The 15,821-nt window shown below is 31.9% G+C and overlaps 1 protein-coding gene across 2 annotated transcripts; it reads left to right on the top strand.

The window, feature by feature from the left end:
• The first annotated feature begins 6,594 nt into the window (after positions 1-6,594).
• LOC137813726 (aquaporin SIP1-2) lies at positions 6,595-10,504 on the top strand. 2 transcript variants are annotated; one of them, XM_068616134.1, is made up of 3 exons: positions 6,595-7,278; positions 8,777-9,049; positions 10,120-10,504. In XM_068616134.1, exons 1-3 carry the CDS (start codon positions 6,964-6,966, stop codon positions 10,276-10,278), a joined length of 747 nt encoding a protein of 248 aa, XP_068472235.1. In that variant the 5' UTR covers positions 6,595-6,963; the 3' UTR covers positions 10,279-10,504. The 2 variants fall into 2 exon arrangements, 1 of the variants encoding a protein (XP_068472235.1); XR_016520294.1 differs by having other exon boundaries at positions 6,671-7,278; positions 8,395-9,049.
• The last annotated feature ends 5,317 nt before the right edge of the window (positions 10,505-15,821 follow it).

The raw sequence follows: 15,821 nt of genomic DNA, 5'->3' as shown, positions 1-15,821 counted from the left end.
GATCGTTTATTCTGTGCGGAGGGTCCCACAGCGCTGCCACCTAACTTAGGGTTATTCCATCGTGTGGGCCCTCTTCTCTGCGAAATGCTTCTGTCACGCGGGTTGACTCTTCGGGCGATGTCTTACTTGGGCGACATTTCGCTTGGGCGATGTCTCTTTATGTGTTGACTTTTAACTTTGACTTTTGGTTGATCACCCCGGGACGGTACAATAGGCATATATCATCTTTATGATCAAGAGTTGTTAGATGTTGATATCATCTTGTAGTGTATATCTTCTTAAATTTGTTCAAAAGTTGATTCTTGTTTGTATTAACTTTGAAAATTAGTGGAACCAACAATTCTTAAGTTGAATTGTTGAGACTAGATGTAGGATCTTGTTTATCTGAACCAATATAAAAACTTATCTTGTGCAACCTTTCTTTGTCTTTGTCTTTATATTTGTGTTGCAACCACTTATAATTGCATTCAAACTTTTTTTTATCTTAAAGAAGTTTTAAAAAAAATCCAAGATTTTTTATTTTAAATTTTGAAACTAAATTCACCACACCTCTTGGTTTAATAAAGTCATTCTGTTTTCCTAATAAGAAATACACACAATAATTTATATTGGTTAATTTGTTGCAACAAACTACATATAGTTCTCAATCAAGAGTTTGAGTTCCACTAGGCAGATTAATGTTATGACATATATTTCGAGTATTTTTTGGACTCGTTGTTACTATTGATCAATTCCTTGAGTATTTTTTTTATAGAAGTCACTCATAATTAACTTAATTGAATATTTTTTCAACTCATAGTCACTCTTCACTAACCTTCTTGACTATTCTTTTTCTCAATCCACCCCTGACTCAACGAGTCATTTTTTTTTTTTACAAACACATATATCTAAATTTAAAATATAAGTTTAATAGTATAATATTTTCTAAACAAGTTAAAAAAACACTAAATACAATCGAAATAGTCAAGTAATTCAAATCAAAATGTACCAATTATAGTTTAGGGGAAAAAAATAATACAAGTGTGAGATAGAAAAATTATTAAAGGTAGTTACAAAATTCTTTAATGTTAATAGTTAAAAATATAAAGCAGGCATTTAGTTTGGAAATATATGAAAATATCAATTAATATAATTTTTGTAGGTAAATTTTTAATTAAATATTGAATTTCATTAAAGAAGTAATTATGGTTTATAATTAATTTATTAGGTCAATCATTAAAATAAATTTAAGGTTTTCTAAATGTAAAGTACATTATAATTATCGAATAACATGTTATGTTAAAAATTAATTATAATAAGTATTTACCATTTAATTACAATCTGTAGTGAAACATTCAGAACAAAAGCTTTTAAGTTCTCTGTGTTCCTTTAAGGTAGCATTATTTTATCATCATAACATTAATGAACTCTTATTATATATATATATATATATATATATATATATATATATATAATTATAAAAAGAAAAAAAAAAGAAAAAAAAAACAAGTCAACTATGAATTGGTCTAATGTTTTTTTAGGTATTGAACTTTGAAATGTTGATCGCCAAAGAAAAAAAAATGAAATGTTGAGGAAACACGTGCTGCAATTGGTGGTAGTTGCTGTGTTTAACTTCGCCATTTTCCGTCCATATATTATAAAAAAATATTAGTAACATGATTGTGATTGGTAACAGTTTCCATATTTTCGTTACTTATGTCAGGTGTGCATGTTCCAACTTCAAAGAGTTTCAAGGCCATTGATTTACATAAAAACTAATATGCGGTTGTGATGCATCACCTGCAACTTATTGATTGGGTTACTGGTTGTAGCTTTGCCCTTTGCTTTTTTTTTTTCTTCCATAAATGTAAACTATATTTTATGTTGTACAAACTTTTCTAAACTAATTTTTGATTAGAAAAGTAAAAATGATAAAATATTTTTTTATAAACAAAACTTAATTTATATACAAACTAATTCATAAAAACTCTTTTTTTACACATATTTTTTTATGTTTAACTTATAAACTAATTTTAACTGATAAAAGAAAATGATTTTTTTTTCTCTAAAAAGTGATTCTAAAGAACTTATCCAAATATTTTCTAAGTGTTATATTTAATTTTAAAATTATATGCCACTTGATAATTACTTGTTTTTTTTTTGTATATTTAAATAATCTTCTTCGAACATGTGTATGAAGTTTTTGAGCTAACGATAACGCATTCTTTTATAATCACCATAATTAGATTTTGTTTTTACTCTTGGACGAGTGTAAAAGCCATAGATTTCTATTTTAAACATAGTAATGTGATAGCATCGTTCATATATAATTTAATGTCTCAATTGTATAATAGTTAAAATTCCACACCTTTTAATATCATTAGCTTGAAACTCTTTGCAATGGAAAGTGTAAATTGATATTTAAATTATTTGATCACTATACCCAATTATTGTATTTACATGATAGAAGTGTGTTTAAATAAATAACTTAATTAAATACTTTTATAATCTTAAATTACAGGATATATCTAATTTAATTTTTTATTTTTTTATAATTATTTGTTAGAAAATGTATTCCTATAGAATCTGTACTAGACAGAGTGCTCGAAATCTCGGTTCAAGCACTTTGATATGGTCAACTCGGTTTTTGGGTCAACATGGGCCCAAAGGATAAGCCAGGAGCTCGGCCCAAGCGCTGGTAAGATAGCTCGAAAAAGATAGTTAAAATAGAAGGAAAATTATTATTTGAGAATACTTGTGACTGAAACTGATTATTATTTTGTATGCTCTCACTGACTTGATCGTCGGAGTGTGATCAACAGGTAGAGTCTCATCTGTCCCAGCGGAAAGTTGTTCTAATACACCAAGAGATGACAAACTAGAAATGAAGCTCTTCATCCAGTCCACTCGAGGTTAATCGACGAAAACAAAATCCTATGATTAAATTTTTTTTTATAAATTATCCTAAATAATATTATTAATTTAAGTAAAAACAATTTAAGAACATGTTATAATTATCTTCAAATACTCATTAGTTTCTATATCACCACGTTTAATTTGATACCTAGTGACATTTCTCTCCTAAATTTAGTAAATTTGGGTACCTTATATATCCTTAAGGCTATTCAACTACCAAGACTATATACGGGAATAGAGAAACAAAACGAGGTTGATTCAAATGTTCTAATTCAATTCCTTGTTGGTTTAGAAGTTGTTAAAAAACATTATTTGCTATATGCGGATTAGTTGCCAAAAATTTAGATATTACTTTTGTAAGGATCGAGAAAAATAATCTTAGAATATAAATGATACAATTAAAATGACACCTGAATATTTTATTATTAAAAAGGAAAAAGCTATATAAATAGAAATTTAGTTATTCAGGTTTCATTTTAAAAGAACCACCATCTCTCTAGAAGTTTCTTTTTCTTTTCCTCTCCCTTCTCTCTAAGATTCTGACATCCTCACTCATCAGTTTGACGATCGAAGTCCATCATTATACTCCTAGCAGCGAGATCTACAAGACTGCCGGATCAGAATCATCTTTGATAGAGTAAGTTCATTTTTGTTCCATTTTTCCTTTCCTCTCCCTTCTCTCTAAGATTCTAACCTCCTTGCTCATCACTTTGACGATCAGAGTCTGCCATTGGATTCTTAGCAGTGAACTCTACGAGATTGCCCGATCAAAATCTTAGATAGAGTAAGTTCATTATTGGCTCATTTTCCTTTGAATTAGTTTTGATCTGGTTAGGGTTGCCTTTTAGTTTAAGTTTGCATGTGAGGTTTTTATCTTTAGAATTAGTCTTTGTTAGATCAGGATCCTAGTGATATAATTAGATTTGTGACAGGACTTTGTTGTGCAGGTTAGGTTATCCTTAAGCTTTTGGTGGGTTGGAGCTCTTAGTGAGCATATGCTCAAGTCCAGGTAAGGGAAACTAGTTTTATTTTTAAAATAGAACCCTAGGTTAGAAGATCTGGATGTGGGGTGACGTGGTCACCAATTCCAATTTTTGCTTGCAGAATTGTTTCTTTTGAAAAGTAAAGTAATATATTGACTGAAATGGTTGATTTTGAATCTTTTATATTGATTTTAGGGTGAATAAGTTGTTGAAAGTGTTTGTGATTAAGAATTGAAAGTGTTTGAATGATAATATAAATGAGTTGAACTATTTTTTGAATATTTTGTTGAATTACTTAAATGAAAAAGTTTGATGAGAAATGATTGTTTGATTTTAGATGATGATTGATTTAGAGAGCATATATTTGGAACTTAGTTATGTGTTTAAGTGAATTTTGAGATATATTTGGATTGTTTTGAAAGTTTAAAATATGATTTGATTGAATGGTGCTTTTATGTGTTAAATGATGTATGTAATAAAGTGAAAGTGTGATGAAGACATAGTATTTTCAGGAAAGGAAATATCGTGTTGAGATTATTATTAGAGTGTATTGATTTGTGAGTTTCTTGTGAATGAAACGATCATGACTATACTGATATAATGGAATCACATAGATGAAGTTATTCAGTTGGTTAGATTCGAAGGAAGTCCATTTGACTGAGTCTGAGGTTTGAAAGAACTGATAAGAGCATATTAAATGGATTTACCCTGTCATATGAGATTATGAGATATTGAGATAATTATGCGCATGGCTGTGTGGATTTCACAGTGAGTAGTATGATAGGTGTAGGTCTCTGGATGCTAATTTCAATACACGAGTCTTCCATAAGTAGAGTCAAGTGTCTGAATATGTGAGTCAGTAGAAGTATGACAGGAGTAATGTGGATGATGAACGTGATAGATACTTGATGGTTATGTGAAATGTTTGAGAAATTGTATGAGAATTTATGAACTTTGTGTATCAATTTGAAATTTAAATTATATAGAAAATTTTGTTATAGGTAGCTTACCATGTTATTTATTTGTGTTTGTTTCTTTATCTGTGTGTTGTACACAGAAGTAAATGAGATTGTAGGTAATAGAGCTCTTACGTGAGCAGTTGGAGGATGTGATAATATTAATTTAAATGCTCTGTTTGTTTTTAAAACTTTTAATGTATATATTAAAATCCCTATGAAAAGAAAGATACTTTTTTAAATACAATTATGAGATAATTATATATATTAATATATTAATTAGATAGTGTTTATTTTATTTTTATTTTATTATATATGGGTAAAAATTAGAGATGTTACTATTATTATTTAAACCTATCATGCATTATTTCTCAATTGTTGTAATATAACATCTACGTTTTGACCCTTGTATAAAATGGATTATCTTCCAAATGAATTTTATTATTTACTCTATGATTTCCTATATTGTTTTCTTCATGAGGCAAAACCATTTCACTGTTCAACATTCTTACTTTCATATTTTGATTTTTATTAAATATCGATATGTTTTAATCTCTAACCCTATAATTTGGGTGATGCTATAGAAAAAACAATAAAAAAGAGATTTGATTCACTTCAACAGTCAACACAAAACTATCTGGTTGAATTCTTAACTTAATTCTTCTCGAGTTGGATTTCTCTTAAACCTATCAAGCTTCATTGAGCATTATTCAAGCTAAACCCTTCAATTTAATTATCATTAACAATCACTCTCCTCTAATAATATATATGAATAATTTTTCTTCATATTATATTATTATTCAACTCTTCTCGTTTTTTCATATATCTTCAAATTCAAAGACTTATCATCAATTTTTTCTTTCAATTTTATGACATTGATTAGGATCTTGTCAATATAAACTATAGACCCATCACGTTGGATTCATCCACATAAATAAAGTGTATAAAAAATTTAACTCTATCTACTAGTTTAAAGAGACCATTTTTAATAAACAATTTTACTTTAATTTATAAACAAATTATTTATTTATTTTTATTAAAAATAAAATTAATTAACATTAATAATGTAAATTTAAATTAAGAGTGATATATTTAATTTTCATAATAAATTTATTTATAATAAGTTTTTATATGTACTACTAGTAAATCAAACTTAACAATGTCATTTTGTAATATATTTATAATTTTATTTATGAATGTAATATATTTTTAATAATATTTTTATAGTTAATACTAAATTCATAAATTATTGACAATAATAAATTTAAATTAATAATAATAGTCAAACACAATATTTTTCCAGTTAATAATAATTAAATCATTAATTTATTATTTCTAATATAACATTAATAATAATAAAAAATTTACTAAAGATTTAAGTTATTATATTTAAATTTAAATTAAATATTTAATATTTCTTCATTTTCTAATATCAATTTAATTTAGTAATAATAATATCTAAATTGATAAAAAATGATTTAATAATTTTCAAATTAAATGTAATAATATTTTTTAAAATAAAATAAATTAATTTAATAGGTTATATAAATATTTTCATTTTCCGGAAATGGTTTTTCAAAAAAATGTTATGAAAACTAGACTTGAAATCGGCACTCGCATAATAAAATTCCAACCTAAGTTTAGGTAGGAAAATCATTTTGTTGCCTCCAGGAGACAATTTGGGGTAATGTAAAATAAAAATGCATCGTTCTCTAACTATTTTTACAATAAATTTATTTAGAAAAGAATTCAAAAATTTTAATCATAAATTGTGTTTGTTTTTCTTACAATAACAAAGCAGGTGCGACCTGTTACCGCAGGTTGTTTCGGCGGAGCTTATCTGCTTTCGCACGTATGCTACATGTTGGACGGCACCTACTACTGATTAGGTGAATCACTCGCATTCTCTTCTTCACTCTCCATCAACCCCAAAGATCCATGCTTTCTTAATTCCCACCTCCCTCTCTCTCCCATTCATTTTAACAAACACCTTTTCTTCTGTTCCTCTCTCTTCTTTCGCCACTGCTCCATCACTCACCGGTGGCGCTTTCACCGGTGGAGTGACGCATAGCCTCTCCAATTCTACGCTTTCTCTTCAATTTGCCAAAGGGGTGAAGAAAGGATCAAAGATGGTTGGTGCCATAAAAGCTGCGATTGGAGACGCGGTGTTGACTTTCATGTGGGTGTTTTGTTCCTCTGTGTTGGGGATTGCTTCTGGGTACGTAACCAAAGCCCTTAACCTTCAAGACATCTCCTACAATGGGTTCCCTTACCCTTCTTTCATTGTCACCATTACCCTCGTCTTTCTACTTGTTTTCCTTTTCACCATCATCGGCAATGCCCTCGGTGGAGCTAGCTTCAACCCCACCGGCACCGCTTCCTTTTACGCCGTTGGTCTCGGTTCTGATACGCTCTTCTCAATGGCGATTCGTTTTCCTGCTCAGGTTCGTGGTTTCCCTTTTGTGTTCAAAAGGGTCTTTTACTTTTCTCTCTTGTCTATGGTGTCGCGAGTAAAATTGAATTTTTAGGCGCTATAACATTAGATCCTGAATTGAAGGATTTTTTTATTTTGAAGAAATAAGTCAGTGTAAATTGACCATCAAATCAGCTAAAAAGCCTTGTGATTAAAGTGGTATATCAACATATATTTAAGTAGAATTGTTTAGGAGTCTATTTGACATTATTTTGTGATTTCTTAGTTTAGGGATCATACAGTTACGAAGATTAAAATGACCATTAACTCGGTTGAATTGCTTTCAAATTAACTTTATTGTTCTGTCATTTTGGCCTTCTTTTTCTTTCTAATCTTTCGAGGAAATGCGTGGATGGTGGATAAGAAGTGGAAGTTAAATATAGGTTGTGTTTTATGCCATGTCTGGTTGGGTGGAATAACGCCAAGGAGAAAAAAATTTTGAAATTTTAATTGAAGAGAAAGTGAAAAGAAAGAAAATTTGGTGTTGTTGACGTATGTTTTCGCTATGTTTTAATTTTTAATTTGCAAAACAACCTCATTTTCAAAGTTCTTCTATAAATATTTGAAGATTTAAAAACAAATTGGTAATTTTGTGCATTTATAGTGAAAACATGAAATGAAAGTAAAAGTAAACATGCCCTCAATTTTTATTTTTCAAATTATTTTTTCTTTTCTTATATCACTTTCTCTCTATGTAATCAAAAGAAAAACATGCTATTTGGCTTTTTCTTTTTTCTTTTTTTCCCTCTATCTAAACACACTATTAGCATTGTTACTTTATCAAAATGTTTTAGGAATCTGCCCAGTAAGAATTGGCATTAGAGATTCAACATAGGTTCTCGAGTAGAATTTCAATTTTGATGGAAGAATAGCACCAAACATACCATTATTGTTATTCTCCTATTAGAGTGGAAGTTTCGTTTTAGTAATCTGTCTGATAAGGATTTGGATTAAAGGTTGAGGTATAAATCCTTTAGGGTATCGAGATAAAACCTCAATTTTAACCACAACAAAGAAACTGCTTCTAAGTTTTTTTCTGTTATGAATTGTGCAAGGAAATTTTGATGGATGGTTGAGTTGTGAACAGGCAGTTGGTGCTGCGGGTGGTGCATTGGCAATTATGGAAGTGATTCCTGAAAAGTATAGGCATATGATTGGGGGTCCTTCTTTGAAAGTGAATCTGCCCAGTAAGAATTGGCATTAGAGATTCAACATAGGTTCTCGAGTAGAATTTCAATTTTGATGGAAGAATAGCACCAAACATACCATTATTGTTATTCTCCTATTAGAGTGGAAGTTTCGTTTTAGTAATCTGTCTGATAAGGATTTGGATTAAAGGTTGAGGTATAAATCCTTTAGGGTATCGAGATAAAACCTCAATTTTAACCACAACAAAGAAACTGCTTCTAAGTTTTTTTCTGTTATGAATTGTGCAAGGAAATTTTGATGGATGGTTGAGTTGTGAACAGGCAGTTGGTGCTGCGGGTGGTGCATTGGCAATTATGGAAGTGATTCCTGAAAAGTATAGGCATATGATTGGGGGTCCTTCTTTGAAAGTGGATTTGCACACTGGGGCTGTTGTTGAAGGGGTGTTGACCTTTTTTATTACCTTTATCGTTCTCTTCATCTTCCTCAAGGGCCCTCGTAGTGATTTGTTGAAGACTTGGTTTCTGGCCACAGCAACTGTAGTTTTGGTCATGGTTGGATCTGCCTACACCGGCCCAGCCATGAATCCTGCCAATGTGAGTATTACCTTTTTGCATTTGTCAGCTTTGTTTTTTTCACGCATTTAATTGTATGTGTTTCTTGCATCTGTCTTTTACATTGACAATAGCGTGATTTGAATGATTGTTTTGAAAAACTACAAAAATTTGACCTCAAGATTTTATAGGCAGGACATTATAGTCCATGAGATTTTAAGAATATTCATTTAGTACTTTTCTACTCCGCTTTGTACCAAATAGGACAAAAGGGAGTGACTTGGTCTTTAAAATATCAGGTGCTAAAGTGCCTGGCCCGTACAATTTCATGGACTAGTCTGGGGTTTACTCAATCATCGTATTCTTCTCTTCTTTATCAAAGATTTTTGTTTTAAATGTATGTTGAGTTTGAAACATTATATTGTAAATTGTTTTTTTGTTTTAACAATTTCTGCTCAGGATTTCTTGTTAATGATTCTTGAATTTAGTTCTTGCACCAGGCTTTGGTTATGAAAATATTATGCTTTGTTTTTGTAGCTTTATTCAGCTAGGGAATAGGTCAGTCATATGTATGCTGCAGCTATCCTCCTTTCCTCTCTTTCCCATCGTTATTGTGTTATTTAACTGTCAAATCCTATTGTAACCTCTGCATAGTTCCTACAATTTTGGTGTTTTATAAATAGAAACAATGTGCTTACACCAAAAGACCATGCCTTTGTCATTACATACTTATTTAAGGTGTTTCCTCTATATGCCCAATATATCAAACTCGGTTAGATAATGTATCAAAATTTCACATTAGTTTAATCCAATATCACATTGACCAAGCAATCAAAATGATACAAGTTTAGGACGAGGAAATTCAGGAGCATAATGCAGATGTTCAAAGTGGTTCTCTGAAATGTGAACAAATTGCTTGACTTGAAATAGTCAAAGTGAACCTTGTCACAGTTTTGTTCCGAATAGTAATCTTAAAAATCAGAATTTGGTGTTTTATATTATTTACATCTCCTTATGCATTTATGTTTCTGAATCTTGTGTTAATTTCATGTAGAGTAGGGTCAGAGTTAGAGATGCCAATGAAAAACTGTGATCGGTTATTTTCTTTGCAGGCTTTTGGTTGGGCATACTTAAACAATTGGCACAACACATGGGACCAATTGTATGTATACTGGATTTGCCCCTTTGCCGGAGCAATATTGGCTGCATGGCTGTTCCGTGCAATCTTCCCCCCACCATCACCACCAGAAGTCAAACAAAAGAAAGCATGAACAGGGATTCGGCCATTTGGTTCTTCATTTCAATTGTTAAGCATAATGTTACTGCTGCATTATGAACCCTTTTATTCTATATAATTTCTTCTGCATTCTCTCTTCTGTTGATGGGTTATGTTTAGTTCATAAATGCCGTATCCAGTAGAAAAAATAATGTAGAATTTTAGTATCTGGACTGGATACTGATTTGATTCACATTAATGCTATTTCTTTCTAGCAAAAATCTAATTATGTTTTGGTGAATAATGTACGATGCATTTACTTTAACATGGTATATTTTGTTTCTTTTCTACGCTACCAGGAGGGATCAAGTCGAACTAAACTAAGAATGTTTTTCTATTCACGTCCTTAATATGATTTTTCATGTTTACTAAGAAACTAGTACTTATAACCACCACATTTTGTATCATAATTGAAGTGGTTTTGGCCTTTATAATGGGTTTTCAAACGTGTACAAGAACGTGATTGTTTTGGATTTGACTCGGATGAAAATATGAGGTGGATCATGCATGATAGCTCATGCGGGTCAGTCTGAAGTCTGTTGTGAAAGAGTATGGGACGAGTTTGACATTTAAGCTCGAGAAATTCTCCCTCCACCTTTATGGGCTCTTTCTACACCTCCATAATAAATATAAAGTTACTTGTTCCCCTTTCTTAAAAATTTAAATACCCTAATTTTCTTCTAACCTCACAGTACACTCCCTCATTTTCTTTCTCTTGTGGAGTCGGCGCACCTCCTTAGTTTTCCAGAGTGGTAGCATCTCCATTATCGGTTGAGACTTTAGCATTATCGGTAGAGACTTTAGCATTAAGTTTGAGAGAGGTTAGTGTTGAAGCAGGTTGAAGGACTTCCATTGTTGTGAGTTAAGTTTAATTTTTTTTTCTTCTTCACACAATTTTATTATCTTGTTTTTTTCCTGTGTTACTTTGATATCGGATTAAGCAATCCACTTTTTTTTATTAGTATTCCGGATTTTAATCCGGTATATTATTAGAAAAATAACACTGGATTGAACATTTTGGTATGCATCACCAATTCAGTGTTCGTCTTTCTAATAATATATTGAATTGTCCAATTTGATGTTCATTTTAAAATTTCATACCGGATTGAATAATTCGATTTAGTTTTTGTAATATTAAATACCGAATCGAACAATCCAGTTTACATTTTGTTTACAATCTGATTTGCCTATGTTCTGAAAATTAATTTTATTATCTTAGTTACATTAGAATATTGTATGGAATATTTTTTTGCATAGATGGCTAGGACTAGAGGTGGTAGATCACAAATTGATGGTAGGGAGAAATGATGTGAACCAAAAATACATGAATATGATCAAGGATGTTATACTTGAAGGGTCATCTCAACAAGCAAATAAAGATGTCATCAATAGGAGGAATGGTCAAAGACCAAAACATTTGAAGTTCTTCCTATTAGTGTTCTTAATATGGAGGCCCAAGCCCAACACATGATTTCATCATCCATCATGCCTCAAAAGATTATTAAGAGCAATGGCACAAGCAATAATAGATGAGCATAAATTGATGTATTTTTTTATAATTTCTTTAGAGTAGAAATTAAGTAGAACATAAAAGGAAGGTGTAAATATAGATATAAAGGGTGCTAATGTACAAAGATAAGTCACACCTTCCATGTGACATAAAAAGAAGGTGTAGGTGTAGTTTTAGGAGGTGCCAAAGAAAGAAACCAAGTCACACCTCCCTTGTGACATGTAATAGGCGCCAAATTCAAATGCTTCTGATTTGAATTTTCTCACTTTAATTTCAACCCTCTCACACTATAAATAGAGGTGCTATGCTCATGTAAATTCAGATTTGAAATTTGAAGAAAAGTTACTCTACTCAAATTGAGAGAGATTTGTGTGAGACTTGTTCTCCTTCTACTAGTCTTATCTTGTGAGTTTGGGAAGCTCTCAAGTGGTGGCATCTGGCACTTATCTTGGATCAATCACCATCTAAGTGGCGTGTTCTTCCCTTCCATGGCTTCATTCACATAAGTTCTTCTTGCTTTCATCTTCCATTTTCCATTTCCGCACATATGTTCAAATTCTATTCGGTTGTTTTGTCTTGTTCTTCATTTCTATTCGGTTAGATTGTGTTCTTCTTCTTTTTAATCGATTCATTTGTATAGTGATGTATTTCTATTCGGTTCAATGTTGTTATCTTGTTCCCCTTTTAATTTCCGCAATATAATCTTGTTCATGTGCTTGTTCTTGTTTCCTTTCCATTCATTTGTTGTGTAAGGATATGACACTCATGTTCATGAGTTTGGTTCATCATTTGGAAGGCATTAAACTCCATTGTTGTTTCCTTAAGCCTCCTTACTTTGTTCTTAAAGTGTCACAATGTTAATGAATCTAAAATCAACTCTCATCAAGAAACCTACAACATCAGTTCGCAAAGGAAATCGTGGTCAAGGTGTTGATCACACTGGTCCTCCTATGGTTGATGCACAACAAAAACATGATTAGCCTGAAGGATTTGTTGGAGGACCTTCAGACGTGTTTGTGCTAGTTAGTTTTGCAGATCATGTCGTTGTGAGACTCTAGGAGGGTGGGGTAAGTTTGAAGAAATTTACTAAAATGTTTTTAATTTTATCTATTTTAATTTGTATGTTTTGATTATTGATTTTTTTTCCTTAGGATTGGAGGGAACTTAAAGATGGTCTCACATGATCGTAAATTAATTAAATTTGGGGTGCCTCATCCTCATGTTTAACCATATATAGCTCATTCTGGATGGTTGCCTTTATGCAATAATAGTTATAAGTTCTTCGATAAAGGCTTGATTTCAGCCTTTGTTGAGAGGTGACAACGTGATACAAATACGCTCCACCAGATGACAATCACATTGGATGATGTGTTGTCATTACTACATGTCCCCATTGTGGGATAATTTCCAAAGTATGTCCACTTGGAATATGCTAGAGCTTCAACTGCTTTGAATGATTTTCTTGGAGTCTTGATGGACACTGCTAAAGAAGAGATGTGACAATGTCAAGGTGCACATGTGCAATTGAGTTGGCTAAAAGACGTGTACGAGGACTATTGCATGTGACAAAGTTGGAAGTGTGCATGTAGGGAATATTTGTTGCATTTTGTAGGATGCACAATATTTTCCAATAAAAGTGCGACATCCATCTTTGTGTTGTACATACAGTTATTCAGGAATCTATGCATGTGCGATGGATACTACTGGGGAGTTGTTGCACTAGCACATTTTTTACAACCACCTCATGGATGCTAGCTATGTACAAACAAAGCAATTAGGCAAGTATGCGTCTTTGATTTAGGTACGATACCAACAACATTTCAATTTTCTTAAGTTAATTATGTTATAGTTTGTAAGTAACATGTGTTTCAATTACACATGCGTGGATATATGAGCACTTCCCCACATGGGAAAGAGGGATATAAATCCCACATATGGCGAGTTATCTCTGCGACAACCAAATATGTTATCCGACGACATATTTGCACTATTGGGGAAGTTTGAGTGTTATTGGATTGTCTTTCCCATGATGGGGAAACTTGGACCCCATATGACGATCACTGCTTGAGTAGGCCTTTCGAGGTTATTTCATTGATACATACGCTTTAACACCATTTGTCAGCGTCACTTGTTAGAGTGTGTCTTGCACCAGTATGGGTATGAGCAGACTATCCCACGATCTTCTATGCATTATGATGGTGATCTTATAGATGATAGGTGGTTACATTTTGTTGAGCCTCTCATCACGGGTGTGACACTTGCTCCTCATCCATATGCATGTGTATCTGACTATAGGTTTAGGACCGTGTCACACCCTTACATTGTCTGTGGTGTCGAGGAGGATCTCCTGAGTGTACTCCCACATTTTTGTGGTCGTAATCCTCGTAATGAAGACATACAACCCTCTTCTCAGCAGGAGCATCAATCAACGATAAGTAGTTTTGTTCTTGAACTAATTACATTTATATTTTGATAAAAAACTATTTGTACAAGCTAACTATTTGCATATTATTGTATTGCAGGGTATCTTTCAACGAATCGCCAATGTCCTACAGCAGATGATTGATTGTGGTCATGTATCTGAAGACATTCCCACATGGGAGAGTACACAGTCCGCGTTGCAGCTACCTCATGGTGCAACTGAAGACGAGACAATGTATATCAAACACTACCATTTTATTTTACTTTGTTAATTTTGAATGAAATTTCCTTTTCATAGAATGTTTTTTAATACAAATTTAATTTTACATACATGAATATTTACATCAATTATCACCAAGATTTACATATGTGATAGTAACTCCTAATAATTGAGATTTTTTTTGCATTCGACTAACATAATAACATGACCATAAATTTCCCTCTGCATAACAGTGGGTTGACCATAATATGTCTACCATTGGTATGAGACATCCATCATGCAATTTGACTTGCATAAAGATTAAACATCAATTGTAATCACAAAGTCAATTAAAATCATTATATGAATTTAATGTTATTGACATACTTGCACAAAATGTGAACCATATACATGGCTGATACATATGAGTCGGTGTAAACTAACATCCATGGGAGGTTTACTTTACAATGGGAATATGGTTATGTTTTGTATTAATGATATGATATTGTATCTACTTGCAATAACATAACTCATATCAGGTACTGTCATGCACTTGTCTACATTACATTGTAAGAAAATAAATGGTAATAAGAGAGTGAATACATAAAATATTTAAAAATATTTTAAATTGCATAAAGCTTACTATTGACATCCCATCGACAAGTAAAGACTTCATTAGTTGCTATATGCGTTCATAACCACCAAACAATTTTGCTTATTCGTCATGCCACTGTGATAGTTCTTTAAATAAATCTATTCGTACTAGTGGTTGTGACTCTTCCCTATCCCCAACAAGGCAACAATAGATAAATAACTACAATGACCATTAGCCTTCACATCAATGATAACAACTATATAAGGATGACATACAACATGAAACTCATCTTAGAAACTGATTTTGGCACAATGGTGACCGTTGCTTTTCCCTTTTGCGAGGACATCTTCAATGAAGGGGAACTATAATTCATAGAATGAATGTTGTCAACATGCTCAAAATATGATGGTAACTGTTTTGTTGACCTCTCAAATCTACTAATTTTTTTGGCTCCTTTTAGTCTTGACCTTTTCAAGTGGTGCACACATAGATGTCATATATGGATATGCAATTTCTCGCAACTTTCCTTTAACAGTTACCTTACCACCAATGTCAACTTGTTCAAAACGATTCAAAATTACATAAACTTCTTGCTTGATAGTCAACTCGGTTGATGTAACACATGATGAGATACCATAAAAAATTAATCTAGTCCACATCACATGAACTTCATCCAGTGGTATGATACCCAGGTCATATCTAGATAATGAACAAGCACATGGTAAAATGTTGGTATTTTTTAAAACACGCCACACCACTCACTATTAAATCCCACATGTTTCACACGATCGAATTCTTCAGCAATATGAACAA

The sequence above is a fragment of the Phaseolus vulgaris genome, chromosome 1, assembly GCF_051622355.1.
Source record: "Phaseolus vulgaris cultivar YP4 chromosome 1, ASM5162235v1, whole genome shotgun sequence".
NCBI classification, from domain to species: Eukaryota; Viridiplantae; Streptophyta; class Magnoliopsida; order Fabales; family Fabaceae; genus Phaseolus; species Phaseolus vulgaris.
This window is presented reverse-complemented; position numbering and strand designations above follow the sequence as displayed.

What these genes read in the sequence shown, in the direction of transcription:
- LOC137813726 (XM_068616134.1), top strand. Translation starts at nt 6,964, where the DNA reads ATGGTTGGTGCCATAAAAGCTGCGATTGGAGACGCGGTGTTGACTTTC. An exon ending in CGATTCGTTTTCCTGCTCAG is followed by an intron (nt 7,279 to 8,776) that starts GTTCGTGGTTTC and finishes AGTTGTGAACAG; the next exon opens with GCAGTTGGTGCTGCGGGTGG. An exon ending in CAGCCATGAATCCTGCCAAT is followed by an intron (nt 9,050 to 10,119) that starts GTGAGTATTACC and finishes TTTTCTTTGCAG; the next exon opens with GCTTTTGGTTGGGCATACTT.